The sequence below is a fragment of the Dendrobates tinctorius genome, unplaced genomic scaffold (genome assembly GCF_039654945.1).
Source record: "Dendrobates tinctorius isolate UK_male_01 unplaced genomic scaffold, ASM3965494v1 ptg000091l, whole genome shotgun sequence".
NCBI lineage: Eukaryota > Metazoa > Chordata > Amphibia > Anura > Dendrobatidae > Dendrobates > Dendrobates tinctorius.
This window is the reverse complement of record NW_027361759.1, coordinates 14,541,639-14,558,133: the sequence shown is the minus strand read 5'-3', so window position 1 is coordinate 14,558,133 and position 16,495 is coordinate 14,541,639. Positions and strand designations below refer to the sequence as shown.

General features: G+C 43.8%; 1 protein-coding gene across 4 annotated transcripts in view; it reads left to right on the top strand.

The window, feature by feature from the left end:
• Positions 1-16,495, top strand: part of HHLA2 (HHLA2 member of B7 family) — a 157,895-nt gene that overhangs the window by 87,223 nt on the left and 54,177 nt on the right. For all 4 annotated transcript variants that reach the window (XM_073586255.1, XM_073586257.1, XM_073586256.1 and 1 more), the window contains 3 exons: positions 719-1,027; positions 6,621-6,929; positions 11,603-11,842. In XM_073586255.1, the coding sequence (XP_073442356.1) occupies positions 719-1,027; positions 6,621-6,929; positions 11,603-11,842 (858 nt within the window). The remainder of the gene's footprint in view (positions 1-718; positions 1,028-6,620; positions 6,930-11,602; positions 11,843-16,495) is intronic.

Below are 16,495 nucleotides of genomic sequence, written 5' to 3'. Positions count from 1 at the left end.
TCCAAGCTGGTTGGCTATTGAAGATTCAGTCTTCCCAGCCTGGTGCAGGGCTACAATTTTGTTTCTGGTGTCCTTTGACAGCTCTTTGGTCTTCACCATAGTGGAGTTTGGAGTCAGACTGTTTGAGGGTGTGCACAGGTGTCTTTTTATACTGATAACAAGTTTAAACAGGTGCCATTACTACAGGTAATGAGTGGAGGAAAGAGGAGAATCTTAAAGAAGAAGTTACAGGTCTGTGAGAGCCAGAAATCTTGATTGCTTGTTTCTGACCAAATACTTATTTTCCACCATAATATGCAAATAAAATGAAAAAAAAACAGACAATGTGATTTTCTGGATTTTTTTTTCTCAGTTTGTCTCCCATAGTTGAGGTCTACCTATGATGTAAATTACAGACGCCTCTCATCTTTTTAAGTGGTGGAACTTGCACTATTGCTGACTGACTAAATACTTTTTTGCCCCACTGTATCTGCCTCTCTGGTATTTGCCTTTCCCTGGATCAATATGTTAGTTAATGGGTTGACTTGCATTTTTGATTCCCTTTTGCTTTCTTACAACCATGACGTAAAACTCTTAAAACAATGAAAAATGAAAATAATACAATCCATTATTCAATAAAGCTTTCTATTAGCTATCTCTTGTTTACATTAATAGGAGATGTTGAACCATGTTCCGAAAATTTTTATAAATTAGTGTTCCGCAATTACATGTTTTACAGGTGCAATTTTAGGAGAACAAAACAAAGACGTCATCTTACCATGTTCTTTTAAACCTGTGGAGGATGTGGTAATTCATTGGACTACTAGAGACAAGAAAAATGTGCATTCATATTTTAGGACTACAGACCAACTGAAAAACCAAGACAAAGGCTATGTCGGAAGAACTTCACTGTTTATGGATGAAATAAGTAAAGGAAATGCCTCTCTAAAAATAATAAACTTAAGGAAAAGTGATGAAAATACATATAAATGCTACGTGGGGACAAAGGCAGACGCTAAGGAAGAGGAAATAAGTTTGCAAGTTATAGGTAAGAAACATGCCAGAATCCAATATGGGTTTAGAGTATAATGATAATGTATGTGCTCAAAGCCTTCACAAATTGGCACAGTCGACCCTCGAGAATGGTGAAAAAGTGCAAAAAGCAAACAAAACATCACATATACCCCACAAACACAAAAAAGGAAATTACCTATTACAGTGACGGGTATCTGCCGGTCTTCTGAGACACACTGCGAGGAGACTGCTCCGGCATCCCGGCATGCTGCTGGTCAGGGGAAGCTCGCTCCTCTCCGGCACTTCCTGTTGGGTTCCGGTGTTCGCGTGCGCTCCCTGGTCGGCTTAGGTCATGGGCGCGTGTGTCTCCTGCGCTCTACGGGGCTGTTGCGTCCAGACCCAGAAGTACCTCTTCTCCAATAGCGGTAACGTATGGGGTATTTCTTTTCATTTCCTCCCTTGGGTCCTGCCTGATTATCTTGTTTGTTCACTAGCTCAGGCCCCTGTTGTACTTCTCTGTTTTGTTTTTCTTTTGCTCGCGTAACCCTGTCTAGCCCTTGCCTCTCCACAGTGCCTCCTGCCGTCCAAGCTCCTGGTGGTCCCTGGAACCTGCTAACCCTGCCTAGCCCTTGTCTCCCCTACAGTACCCCATACCATCCAGGCTCCTGGTAGTCCCTAGACCTTGCTCCTTCTCTCCAGTCTTTTTGTCTCCCGTTCGTGGTACTCGACCAGCCTTGCATGGTTTCCTAATTCCTCATTTGACTTCCTATTGTGTTCCGGTTCTCCTCGTGTCACCTTATCTTTGTCCTAGTCTGCTCCTGGTGCTGCTACCCTCTGTGTTTTGGTCCTTTCGAGTCGCCCTCTCAGTAACGGCAGTTGTGGTATTTGAATCTTCTTGGCTTGCCCCTGACGGTCTCTGTATAGGGGCCGTCCCAGGGGAGGACCAGTACCATGGCCCTGAAGGTCCACTCTTGGATAACCTATTCTATAGCGTTACAGAATAATCTGGCCATGGACCCTGCCGGCACCTCATTCTCCGCACAAAAGGAATTGGCCTATCTGCGTGAGAATCAAAATCACATTATGTCCTTCATGCAATCCATGGAGACTCACTTGTCCTCACTGCAGGCCTTTGGCCCTGTCAATGCTTCTCAGCTGGCCATCCTCCAGCAGGAGCTAACTTAGCAGCATGACACACAATCTCGTATGCTGTTTTATGGCTTCGGTAGATGACAGATTATATAATCTCCATGCAAAACACAAGCCGCGGAGACACCATCACATGTTTCTCAACGCAAGCAATGACTAGCCAGGTCTTTCCCCGGGAATGAACAACCACGGGAAGGGCAGTCTCCAATTAAGGAAACCACCTATGCCAAAACATGGTATCCATCCACAGACAGCTGTTTCGGGGTATTGCCCCTCATCAGTGTGGAGTAGGAAACTGGCCAGTAGGAGCAATGCCTAGTAGAAGACTGTGAAAAATGAGGATGAATGAACTCATGGAGATCAACATCCAACACTGCGGAGACACCATCACATGTTTCTCAACACAGTGATTCTAGAGCAATGCCCCCATCCCTTATGGGAAGTATGTAAAAACATGCAAAACACAAGCCGCGGAGACACCATCACATGCTTCTCAACGCAAGCAATGACTAGCCAGGTCTTTCCCCGGGAAGGAACAACCACGGGAAGGGCAGTCTCCAATGAAGGAAACCACCTATGCCAAAACATGGTATCCATCCACAGAGCATTGCTACTAGGCATTGCTCCTACTGGCCAGTTTCCTACTCCTCACTGATGAGGGGCAATACCCCGAAACAGCTGTCTGTGATGGTGTCTGCGCGGCTTGTGTTTTGCATGTTTTTACATATTTCCCATAAGGGATGGGGGCATTGCTCTAGAAACACTGCGTTGAGAAACATGTGATGGTGTCTCCGCAGTGTTGGATGTTGATCTCCATGAGTTCAGTCATCCTCATTTTTTATATAATCTCCAGTCTGCTGCCACAGCCTCCGCTCAGGTCATACCTCGCGAGCCTGATCTGGTTGTTATACCAAATCCTCCTCCCCGCCTCGGGTAGCCGCCGAGATATAGTGGAGACCCCAAACTTTGCAGGGGCTTCTTGAATCAGTGCCGCCTGCACTTTCAATTGCTTCCCCAGCAGAATCCCACTGAACGAGCTAAGGTGGCTTTTGTGGTCTCTTACTTGGAAGGAGAGGCTCTGGCGTGGGTCAATCCTCTTTGGGAGCGTGATGACCCTATTGTCTCTCAGCTGCCGTTTTTTCTGGATACTTTCCGCAGGGTGTTCGATGAGCCCGGTCGGCTGGCCTCTACGACCGAGTCTCTCTTCAATCTTCATCAGGGCACCCTCACGGTCGGTCAATAAACCATCCGCTTTCACACCCTGTCCTCAGATTTGGGCTGGAATAATGAGGTGTTGGTCGGAGCCTTCTGGTGTGGTCTGTCTGGCAAGATCAAAGATGAACATGCAGGTTGGGATACTCCTACTTCCCTAGAGTATCTCATCTCCCTTGCTACATGCATTGATCTGCGTTTCCAGGAGTGCTCTCGAGAGTTGGGATGAGAAAGGAGATCTTCTCGACCCTCCTCTTCCTAACCCTAACTTTAGCCCTAACCCTAACCCTAACGGGAAAATGAAAATAAATACATTTTTTTATTTTAATATTTTTCCCTAACTAAGGGGGGTTTGATTTACTATTTATAGTGGGTTTTTATGTTTGGCAGCTGTCACACACTAAAACTCGCTTTTTATTGCAAAAAAACAGTTTTTGCATCACCACATTTTGAGAGCTATATTTTTTCCATATTTTGGCCCACAGAGTCATGTGAGGTCTTGTTTTTTGTGGGACGAGTTGACATTTTTATCGGTACGATTTTCAGGCACTTGACATTTTTTGATTATGATTTTTGGATGGCAGAATGAAAAAAAACCCAGCAATTCGTGAAATTTTTTTTTATCTGGGGGGGGCGTTTATACCGTTCCGCATGTGGTAAAATTGATAAAGCAATTTTATTATTCGGGTCAGTACGATGACAGCGATACCTCATTTATATCTTTTTTATGTTTTGGCGCTTTTATACAATAAAAACTCTTTTATATAAAAAATAATTATTTTTGCATCGCTTTATTCTAAGAGCTACTGTATAACTTTTTTATTTTTCCGGTGATGGAGCTTTATGGCAGCTTGTTTTTTGCGGGACAAGATGACATTTTCAGCGGTACCACGTTTATTTACATCTGTTTTTGATTGCATGTTATTTCACTTTTTGGTCGGCAGTATGATGATAAAGCATTGTTTTTTTTGCCTGTGTGCATGACAAAATAATTTGCTCAAGCTGTCCATCTTCTGACCTTTTGGTCATGCGTACACCGGGAAGCGTACACCCAGCTTCAGAGATGCATTGACGCTGCCTAAATAAGCAGTGTGCTAGATTTCCATGAGCTGGCGGTGACGTCACTTGTGCAAATTATGTTATCACAGCCACAGGGGCGTGATAACATGGAACGAGGGCTGACTAGTGTGTGGCAACTTACGCCCCATCGATTAGTCAAAGTAGTCATTAGCATAGGAAACAGAGACATTATAAATGCTTTTTTAAAGGATTTATTTAATTTAATTGCTTTATACAAGGCTGGTTAGGCAGGGAGTTTAATCTTAGATGAATGCTGCTGGGTTGGAGGGCATGGGGACATGACAGGGTCCCTTTAAAAGGAATCTGTCACCCCTTTTTTTGACTATGAGCGGCCAGCACCGACATCAGGGGCTTATCTACAGCATTCTGTAATGCTTTAGATAAGCTTCTGATGTAACCTGAAAGATAAGAAAAACACGTTAGATTATACTCACCCGGGGGGGGCAGTCCGATGGGTGTCACGGTCCCGTCCGGCACCTCCCATCTTCATACGATGCCGTCCTCTTCTTTTCTGCCTGTCATGGCTCCGGCACAGGCGCACTGCTCTGCCCTGTTGAGGGAGAGGTCAGAGAGGTCAGGTGCCTGCGCACTGCAGTATTCTGCTCTGCCCTCAACAGGGAAGAGCAGTGCCCCTGCGCCGGAGCCACGACAGGCAGCAAAGAAGAGGACGGCATCGTATGAAGATGGGAGGCACCAAACCGGACTGCAACACCCATCGAACCGGACCGCCCCCCGGGTGAGTATACTCTAACGTGTTTTTCTTCTCTTTCAAGTTACATCAAGGGCTTATCTACAGCATTACGGAATGCTGTAGATAAGCCCCTGATGTCGGTGGCTGCATCTCATATGCCAAAAATGAGGTGACAGATTCCCTTTAATACCCATTGTAAAAGTGAAAAAATGTGAGCTTAATCTTCTAGAAAAGTAGAATTGCATCAAACAAACGACTAAGAAATATTAGACCTAGTCCCCTTTTCATCATTGTTTTTAGGTCTATTTTTTGTGTAGTTTTATGTGTTTTGCGCCTTTTTTTAGTTTTTACCCAATTCATTATTCTATTTGCACCTTTATTTTATATGTGCTCACCATTTTTTTTTTATGTTTTCCACTTTGTGGACTGACTTTAGCAATTCCAGATGTTTTACCCTGATTCATTAATTGCGACCTTTTCAAAAGTTACAAAATTTATCTCAATTTCATTCCAGTTCTTTTCTTTTGTATGTTCAAGTATGATGATATTTTGGCACACTTTGAGTCTTTTCGCACCAAATTGTGACTTTTGGTGCCAGAATTCACAAAAGCAGTTTAAGACAGGAAAAAAGCCAATTTTTATTGTACTTTGCGCCAAATTCATGAATGATGTGCACCATTTTGATGACTTTGGCACGAAAAAAAGCAGTTAATCACACCAGACCGAATAGGAAAGTGGCTTAAAAAATGCAAATTAGTATTGTCTTGTCTTTTAAAATGAGGAACATGATCTAATATCACGTCTAAGATTAATAAAAGGTATATGAGCCCTTATATAAATCAGAAATTATATTTTCAGCTTGTATGGGAGTCATAATGAGATCTAAGGAGGGTAGAGCTGGATAGGGGCTTGAGAGAAATGGTTAAAGAGTGGCCAAAATTGATTTACTAGATGATAATTGGGTATGAGCAAACATGCTCAGATAACGTCTTATCCGAGCATGCTCAGGTGTTATCCAAGCTTGTGGTCAGGCTCATATATTATGTTCGATTCCCTGCGGCTGCATGATTTGCGGCTGTTAGACAGCCTCAACACATGTTGAGATTCCCTAACAAACAGGCAATCCCCATATGTGTTGAGTCTAACAGCCGCAAATCATGCAGCCGCAGAGACTCAAACATAATATGCGAGCCCGACCACAAGCTTGGATAACACTTGAGCATGCTCGAATAAGACGTTATCGGAATACATTATCACTAATGATAATGTAATCCTGTAGTTCACAAGAAATCAGAGACCCATTTTCTGCCTACACAGGAGACCAAATTCTAGACTGATGGTCACTTGACACAACGACTCATAATGTAAGAGATAATAATGTATGGATGCAACTGTAATCATATGAAACAAATTATGCAGCTAGAACATTGTGTCTTATGTGCAAAAAAACTGCTGGGGTCTTTCTTTAAAAATGTGTCCTTTTCATACATAACAGGTGCAATTTTAGGTGAACAAAACAGAGATGTCATCTTGCTGTGCTCTTTTAAACCTGGGGAGAATGTGGTCATTCATTGGACTACTAGAGACCAGAAAAATGTGCATTCATATTTTAGGAGTACAGACCAACTGGAAAACCAAGACAAAGGCTATGCCGGAAGAACGTCACTGTTTCTGGATGAAATAAGTAAAGGAAATGCCTCTCTACAAATAAGAAACTTGAGGAAAAATGATGAAAACACGTATAAATGTTACGTGGGAACAAATGCAGAAAATAAGGAAATTAACATAATTTTGCAAGTTATCGGTAAGAAGAACCATTCCATGTCAGAAAATATACACTAGCCTATGCTGCAAATTTTTTTCCCCCATGCTGCGCTTTTTGAAAAACATTCACATGTACTACCACATTTACGAGCATTGGCATGTGTGCTGTCCGTCTGCTCTCTGACTTCCACGTGGACAGGACTCAGACTTTACATAGAACATGTATAATCTATAGAACTGTATTTTGTAATGTACAGTCATGGCCAAAAGTTTTGAGAATGACACAAATATTATATTTTCTCATGATCTGCTGCCCTCTGGTTTTTATGTGTGTTTGTCAGATGTTTTTATCACATACAGAAATATAATTGCAATGATATTATGAGTAGCAAAAGGTTATATTGACAGTTAGAATGAGTTAATGCAGCAAGTCAATATTTGCAGTGTTGACCCTTCTTCTTCAGGACCTCAGCAATTCTCCCTGGCATGCTCTCAATCAACTTCTGGATCAAATCCTGACTGATAGCAGTCCATTCTTGCAAAATCAATGCTTTTATTTTGTCTGAATTTGAAGGTTTTTGTTTGTCCACCCGTCTCTTGATGATTGACCACAATTTCTCAATGGGATTAAGATCTGGGGAGTTTCCAGGCCATGGTCCCAAAATCTCTATGTTTTGTTCCCTGAGCCATTTAGTTATCACCTTTGCTTTATGGCAAGGTGCTCCATCATGTTGAAAAAGGCATTGTTGATCTCCAAACTGCTCTTGGAAGGTTGGGAGAAGTTGCTCTTGGAGGACATTCTGGTACCATTCTTTATTCATGGCTGTGTTTTTAGGCAAGACTGAGAGAGAGCCCATTCCCTTGGCTGAGAAGCAACCCCACACATGAATGGTTTCAGGATGCTTGACAGTTGGCATGAGACAAGACTGGTGGTAGCGCTCACCTGGTCTTCTCCGAATAAGCCGTTTTCCAGATGTCCCAAACAATCGAAAAGGGGATTCATCAGAGAAAATGACTTTACCCCAGTCCTCAGCAGTCCACTCCCTGTACCTCTTGCAGAATATCAGTCTGTCCATGATGTTTTTTCTGGAGAGAAGTGGCTTCTTTGCTGCCCTCCTTGAGACCAGGCCTTGCTCCAAGAGTCTCTGCCTCACAGTGCGTGCAGATGCACTCACACCTGCCTGCTGCCATTCCTGAGCAAGCTCTGCACTGCTGGTAGTCCGATCCGCAGCTGAAACACTTTTAAGAGACGGTCCTGGCACTTGCTGGTCTTTCTTGGGCGCCCTGGAGCCTTTTTGGCAACAAGGGAACCTCTCTCCTTGAAGTTCTTGATGATGCGATAGATTGTTGACTGAGGTGCAATCTTTCTAGGTGCGATACTCTTCCCTGTTAGGCCATTTTTGTGCAGTGCAATGATGACTGCACGTGTTTCTTTAGAGATAACCATGGTTAACAGAAGAGAAACAATTATGCCAAGCACCAGCCTCCTTTTAAAGTGTCCAGTGGTGTCATTCTTACTTAATCATGACAGATTGATCTCCAGCCCTGTCCTCATCAACACCCACACCTGTGTTAATGAAGCAATCACTGAAACGATGTTAGCTGGTCCTTTTAAGGCAGGGCTGCAATGATGTTGAAATGTGTTTTGGGGGATAAAGTTAATTTTCTAGGCAAATATTGACTTTGCAAGTAATTGCTGTTAAGCTGATAATATAATATAATAATAATAATAAATTGTATTTTTATAGCGCCGACATATTCCGCAGCACTTTACATTTCAGAGGGGATTTGTACAGACAATAGACATTACAGCATGACAATAATCACATACAGTAGATTATAACAAATACCAAGAGGAAAGAGGGCCCTGCTCGCAAGCTTACAGTCTATGAGGAAAGAGGTAGACACGAAAGGTGGGTGGTAACAGTTGCCCTGATTGTATGGACCAGCCATAATGTTAGGTGTGTGACAGTACGGACACAGAGGGCTAATGGATGCATAAAGCATGTGGGAGAATGATGCGGGGAACCTGGTTATGGTAAAACTTTTGGCTCTGCCACACAGGGATAGATTAGGTTTATGTGTTGAGGCGGTAGGCCAGTCTGAATAAATGCGTTTTCAGGACACGCTTAAAATTGTAGCTGATCACTCTTTATAACATTCTGGAGTATATGCAAATTGCCATTAGAAAAAATGAAGCAGTAGACTTTGTAAAAATTAATATTTGTGTCATTCTCAAGACTTTTGGCCATGACTGTATATAGTTAATGAGCATTAGGGTTGGTGCCATCCCAGTGGGAGTCTGGGGTTGTAAGAATCCCATTTACATGCTTTAAATGTTGATGGGAAGGGTTTATAAGGTGCCAGGTTCCCTTTATTAAATTTTGCATTTGTTCTATACATTGTGAATACTAGTCATGACATCATTTATTCCAGTTACTTTTTGATGCTACTAATTTGGTGTTGAGGGATTAATGTTTTATTAAAGAGAAACTGTCATGTACAGTAATGCTATTAACCTGCAGATATTAGCTTAATCTTCCGTCATCAGATATCTCCCCTGCTTTGATGAGGGCTCCGGCGCTGAGCCCGCATCAAAGCCGGGACATGTCAGCTGTTATGAACAGCTGACATGTGCCCGCAATAGGCGCGAGCGGAATCGCCGTCCGCCCGCGCCTATTAACTAGTTAAATCCGCCGGGCCGGAAATGACCTCATCGCCGACCCCCGTCACGTGATCGGGGGTCGGCGTCATGTTGCCTGGACAACCAGAGGTTTCTATGAGACCTCTATGGTTGTTCCAGGCGTATGGCTTTCAGCGCCACCCGGTGGTCGGCGCTGAAAGCACAGCAGTGAATCTGCTACATATGGGCGATCTGCTCATCGCCCATATGTAGCAGAGCCGATCGGGTTGCGCATGCTTCTAGCCTCCTATGGAGGCTATTGAAGCATGCCAAAAGTAAAAAAAAAAAATGTTTAAAAATAAAAAAAATTTAAAAACCTAAAAGTTCAAATCACCCCCCTTTCGCCCCAATCAAAATAAAACAGTAAAAAAAAAATCCCACATACACATATTAGGTATCGCCGCATTCAGAATTGCCCGATCTATCAATAAAAAAATGCATTAACCCGATCGCTAAACGACGTAGCGAGAAAAAAATTCAAAACGCCAGAATTCCGTTTTTTTGGTCGCCAAGACATTGCATTAAAATGCAATAACGGGCGATCAAAAGAACGTATCTGCACAGAAGTGGTATCATTAAAAACATCAGCCTGGCACGGAAAAAATAGGCCCTAACCCGACCCCAGATCATGAAAAATGGAGACGCTACGGGTCTCGGAAAATTGCGCAAATTTTTTTTTTTTTAGCAAACTTTGGAATTTTTTTTCACCACTTAGATAAAAGAGGACATAGACATATTTGGTGTCTATGAACTCGTAATGACCTGGAGAATCATAATGGCAGGTCAGATTTAGCATCTAGTAAACCTAGCAAAAAAGCCAAGCAAAAAACAAGTGTGGGATTGCACTTTTTTTGCAATTTCACCGCACTTGGAATTTTTTTCCCATTTTCGAGTACACGACATGGTAAAACCAATGGTGTCATTTAAAAGTACAACTCGTCCCGCAAAAAATAAGCCCTCACATGGCCATATAGACAGAAAAATAAAAAAGTTATGGCTCTGGAAAGAAGGGGAGGGAAAAATGAAAATGCAAAACCAAAAATACCCCTGGTCGTTAAAGGGTTAATAAGGCAGCCAGCAACTGTAGTAAAAGCACGGCACCTGAGAGAAAATTAATGTTATTTTTATCCAGAGCCACTGGCTTTCAGTCATGCTGGCATGGCTTCAGTCATTGTGCACTATTCAATGAGCGTCGACTGTGAGCACGCCATGACTCTTCGACATCCGGCTCTGCTCTACTGTACTGCAGGGCCAGCTGTTAATCAATGTGCTGGGGCGTGCTTATAACCGCCGAGTACTGTACAGTGAGTGGGGACTTAAGCCTCGCTGGCACACCTATTTGCCTGAAAGCCAGTGGCTCTCAGTAGAAATAAAGTTAATTTCCTCTGGGGTGCTGTGCCTCGCTTTCAGTACAGCAGCTGGGTAGATTGATAGCGCTATTATAATGCAGATTAACCCTACAGCAGGTTAACAGCATTATAGAACATGACAAGTTCCCTTTAAACTGAACAAAACGATGAAGACTTTTGGTGTTGTCATGCCAGTCTCGGTCAGCTTCTCAAAAATGTTCCGAGTAGGGGCGTAATGAAGGCGAAACAGGGTGTGGTGACATCCTGACGAGATGTGGCGTACTGGTGTAAAATGCCTGGTGAGGTCGTTGGAGGTGCCCAGCACTTTTAAGAAGCATGCGCTTTTTAATTAGTCAGACGCCTTCAACTCTGCCATGCTCCCTCATCAAGACAGGTGTGAACAATGCCAGTCTTGATCATCCGGGGCCATAGTTTTAAATGTGGGTTTGTCCCCCCAAAAACCTACCAGAAGGCACTAACAACTTATCTAGCCACAAACATCTCATATGATCATTCCAAGAATTGCAGACATCTCTAACCTCAGGGTCACAGTTTATTAATCACACTAATGGTCTTCAGTTCTCGTTCTTTCCGCTACAAAATATGCAATGTGAAAACCACAGGGCGCTTTGAGCTGTTTTGTCTAAGGGTCGCATTCAGTAGTAATATTTTGTCTTACAGATCTTCAACACACAATGGAATATAATCGGGATGATGAAGATCGGATAAATCTCACATGCGCTGTAACTGCCCCTTTTTCGGAAGACTTTATAATAAAGTGGTATGAAGACGACCTAAAGGTTCAAGAAGATGAAAGCACTCGTAGCACCTATCCTGTCCGAAATAATAGTCTGAAATATCAGTGCACTATTGACCAGTCCATTGTACAAAGCAGTTGGATTGGGACCTGGACAATGAAGGGTAAGATTTGCTTTCATCTTAATTTTGTCTACAGCATTAATGAATGTCAGCTTTCTGCATTATGATATCCTTCTTCTATGTTGCTTCAACCGTATGTCTCCATATCTTTTGTAAGCTGCAAATAGCAGTTTTCACAGACAGGTCAGAATTTGTAAGATGTATAACATATTATAAAAAATAAATGTTGATTTATGTTGCCTGATCACTTGTGAACTGAATCTGAGGTGTATCCTTATCACAGACATATATGCCTTATCCAGATGGTATGATAGTACTTTGAAATGGTGCGCGGGCTGCCCCTTTAAGAGAGACTTACCTGCTGCCCCTGCAAGACTTACAACTCAGAATCCGTTTTAACTGTGGGTGCCTCTCAGGGGCCACTTTGGCTTCAGGGTCTGATTTGGTGGGTGGGGACCCTCAGGATCTGATTCAGTGGCCTGGGCTCCTCAGGGATTGAATTGGTGGCCGGGATCCCTCAGGGTCCGATTTTGTGGGTGTGGCCACTCAGGGTCCGATTTTGTGGGTATTTCAGGAAATACACATCTAGTTTGTTATTTGTTGTTATCTAATATTGAGGCTATGCAGGGCTGGATATAATATCTGTATAGAACATAATGTAACCCCCCCATAGAATATAATGCAGTCCCCCATATAGTATAATGCAGCCCCTCCATAGAATATATGGCAACCCCCTCATAGGATATAATGCAGCCCCTTATATAGTATAATGTAGCCCCTCCATAGAATACAGTGTAGCCCTCCTCATATAGTATAATGCACCCCCCATAGAATATAATAAATATAATATAGCCCTCGTATAGAATATAATGTAGCCCCAAATAGAATATAATACAGCCCACCTCCTATAGAATATAATGTAGCCCCCCATATTATATAACACAGCCTCCCCTTATAGAATATAATGTAAAATGTACCCCCCTGGTATATAACACAGCCGCATATTATATAGCCCAGCACCACATGGTATACAGCCCAGCCCACCATGGTATACAGTCCACCATGGTATGTAGCCCCCAAGAATGGTATAATACAGCCCAGCATGGTATAATACAGCCCAGCATGGTATATAGCCCCCCCAGCATGGTATAATACAGCCCAGCATGGTATATAGCCCCCCCAGCATGGTATAATACAGCCCAGCATGGTATATAGCCCCCCCAGCATGGTATAACAGCCCAGCATGGTATATAGCCCCCCCGGTATATAGCCCGGCCACAGAGCGCACAGCAAACAGCCACAGAACTCCACCCCAAGGCACGGGGTTAGAGTCCTTCTAGGCCACTGAGTGTGCAGCGTCGCTGCCACGAACGCCGCTATAGACGCTGGCTAAGGAGTGCGGAGCACTTGCTCTGAGGCGTGCCGAGTCACTGATAGTGACTAATATCTGACTCAACTCTGTCCTACCTATGCCTAAGCCTGGGCGCTAGCAGGCTAGGCTGCACAACACATGCGTACCAAGGGTAGGGGTTTAATAATGAGTCAGTCACCAGAGACATTCATACGTGCATCCATCACTCACTCCTTATAGTCAGAAAATACTGGCTATCCTAGCGCATGGCCGAGCGGACATGCGAACCTTTTATAGCCGCGAGCGTCTGGGACCTTCCTGACATCTCGGATGGGCCAATCCGAACACAAGAAGGACCTGAGCACGTGACCTTCGATCTCCAATGGGTGATCACACCACGGGCATGCTCAGTGGCCCGACATGAGGACTTAGTCCCTGGAGAATCTCGCTGCTGAGCAGCATGCATTGCCATAGCTGTGCCAGAGGTGGCAGCAGCAAGCAAACCCACGGAGCTGGTCTGGGCAGAGCGCCGGGACCGACAAGTTTGCTGAGCAAGCTCCTCTGCGGCTGGAGAGGAATGGGAGACTGCCGGAAGTAAGGCTTGGGATTCTCGCTGTGCAGCGACAGAAATCCAACACCTAACACCCAGCATGTTATATAGCCCCCCTAGCATGGTATGATACAGCCCAGCATGGTATAGAGCCCCCCCAGCATGGTATAAAACAGCCCAGCATGGTATATAGCCCCCCAGAATGGTATAATACAGCCCAGCATGGCCCCACAGTCCAGCATGGTATATAGCCCCCCAGCATGGTATAAAGCCCCCCAGCATGTCCCCACAGTCCAGTACTCGCACTGATTTAAAAAAAAAACAACACACTCCTCACCTTCTCCTTGTGCCTGCGTTGCTCCTGTCTCCTCTCCTGCACTGCCTGGTACACAGTGAGAGCGTGATGACGTCATCGCGCACCCGCTGTGTCAGAGGCAGAGCGAGGAATGATGGGAGAGGGAGCGTCAGCTGACGCTCTCTCCTCCAGGCTCCATCATTGCCACCTTCAATGTGTGGGGGGGTGGAGTCGGCGCTGGCTAATTTGAATTTTGACATAATTAGCCATGCGGTGCTGGAGGGGCCCCCTCTCCCCCGGGGCCCCCGTGCAATGCACGGTCTGCACGGGCTGTAGGTCCGCCCCTGCATTTCAACCCTCTTTTTACATCAGTAATGAATTTTGTGCTCCAAAATTCACATGGCGCTCTTTCCCATTCCGAATCCTGCCTTGCACCCAAACAGTAGTTTTCCACCACATATGGGAGTAATTGCACAACAAATTGTATAGCACATTTTCTGCTATTACTCTCCTGTTTCTGCTGTCACTCTTGTGAAAATGTTAAATTTGTGGCTAAAGCATTATTTTTGTGAGAAATATTAAAAGTTTCATTTTTTTTCCTTCCTTATTGCTGTAATTCGTGTGAAGCAGCTAAAGGGTTAATAAACTTCTTGAATGCGACTTTGAGCACCTTGAGATGTGCAGTTTTTAAATTGGTATCACTTTTGGGTATTTCCAGTCATATAGGTCTCTTAAAGTCACTTCAAATGTGATGTGGCCCCAAAAAAATAGTTTTTGTAAATTTAGTTAAAAAAATGCTAACTTCCTAACATTTTTTTTAAATGATGCTGATATAAAGTAGGTATGTGGTAAATGTTATTTATTAACTTTTCTGTGTTGTATAATTACCTGCTTTAAGGTCATAAAAATTAAAATTGCAACATTTTCATTTTTTTTCATAAAATTTTCAATGTGTTCAGAAATAAACGTGAATCATATAAACCAAAATTTACTATGAACATGGGGTACAGCATGAAAAAACATCTCAGAAACACTGGAATACATTGAAAAGCTCAAAAATTATTACCAAATAAAGATAATTACCAGATAAAGTGACCTGTTGTGTCCCCCATCCTAGGCTCTTTATTTGATAATGTCCCCCTTACTGGGCCCTTCCTGTAATGTACTGCATCCTGGGTTCCTTTATTTAATAATGCCCCCCCATCTTGGGGCTCTTTTAATTAATTAATGTCCCCCATCCTTACTCTTTCTTGTAATAATGTTCCCCATCCTGGGCCATTTATTTGTTAATCTCACCCATTTGGGCCGCCCCCATCCAGTGACTCTTATTAATGACCCCCATTCTGGCCCCTATGTCCCCCTTCCTGCCATTATTCTGCATCCACAAAGAAAAAAAAAGGATTCTTCTTAGGCCTCTTTCACACATCAGTTTTTCGCTGTCAGGCGCGATCCGGCTTTTTTTTTGTAAAACCGGATCCTGGCGAAATGCAATGCTGGATCCAGTTTTTCCCCATTGACTTGCATTAGCGCCGGATGGCATTGCGTTTCATCCGTTTTTCGCCGGATCCGGCTACTTGTCTCATTCCGGCGTCTGTAAAAAACGGCTACTGTAACGTTTTTTGTCTCCGGCGAAAAAGCCGGAAGCGCCGGATCCGACGCTTCCGGCTTTTTGCCACAATGAAAGTCTATGGGCGCCGGAATGCGCTGGATCCAGAAAAAGACGGATCCAGCCACCGGATCCGTTTTTTTTAAGTCTGCGCATGCTCAGATCCAATTGGCCAGCCGCCAGGAAACAGATATAACCTGCTAGACGGATCCAGCAGAAAAACGGATCCGTTTCTACAGTTCTCCAAAATTTATGCTGGATCCGTTTTTTCTAAAAATAGCCGGATCCTGCCTGACGGCAAAAAACTGATGTGTGAAAGTAGCCTTACCGTTCGCATACTCGCAGCGAGTGGCATCCTCTTGCTGATCCATTAGCGGCACAGCCGAAATGACGCATGGCATCGATGTCATATACCGCCGGCGACTGGAACGCCGATGCCAGCTGACGGCTTCTGATAGGTTGGCAGCTGTTTTAACTATTGCAGTGCAGAACCCAGTGGCTTTGTGCACCGCAATACATTTCAACTGAATGTGCATCCTCAGATGTACATTCACTTGAGGCCCGCCGGAACAGCACTGGCTTCAACTCTTCAGTACCAGATCGGGATTCTTCTTTTCTCAGAGAAGCTGCTGTAATTTTAACAAGAAGTTCCACTGAACTAGTAGGAACTAGCTGAATCCTACCTTTGAGTCTATGGAAAGAAGAGGAAGAGTGGGAACATTCAGTACAATGAGAGACCAGGGAAACACAGGCAGTTTATGCTTTCACTTCAGTGCTGTATTCACAGCCACAAAGCTCAGTACTGCTATATTATGTCTTCCATTCTTCTGCTATTTCTGTATATGTGCTATGTACAGAAAACGAAGAGCAGGAATCTATCTGTGTATGGGAGC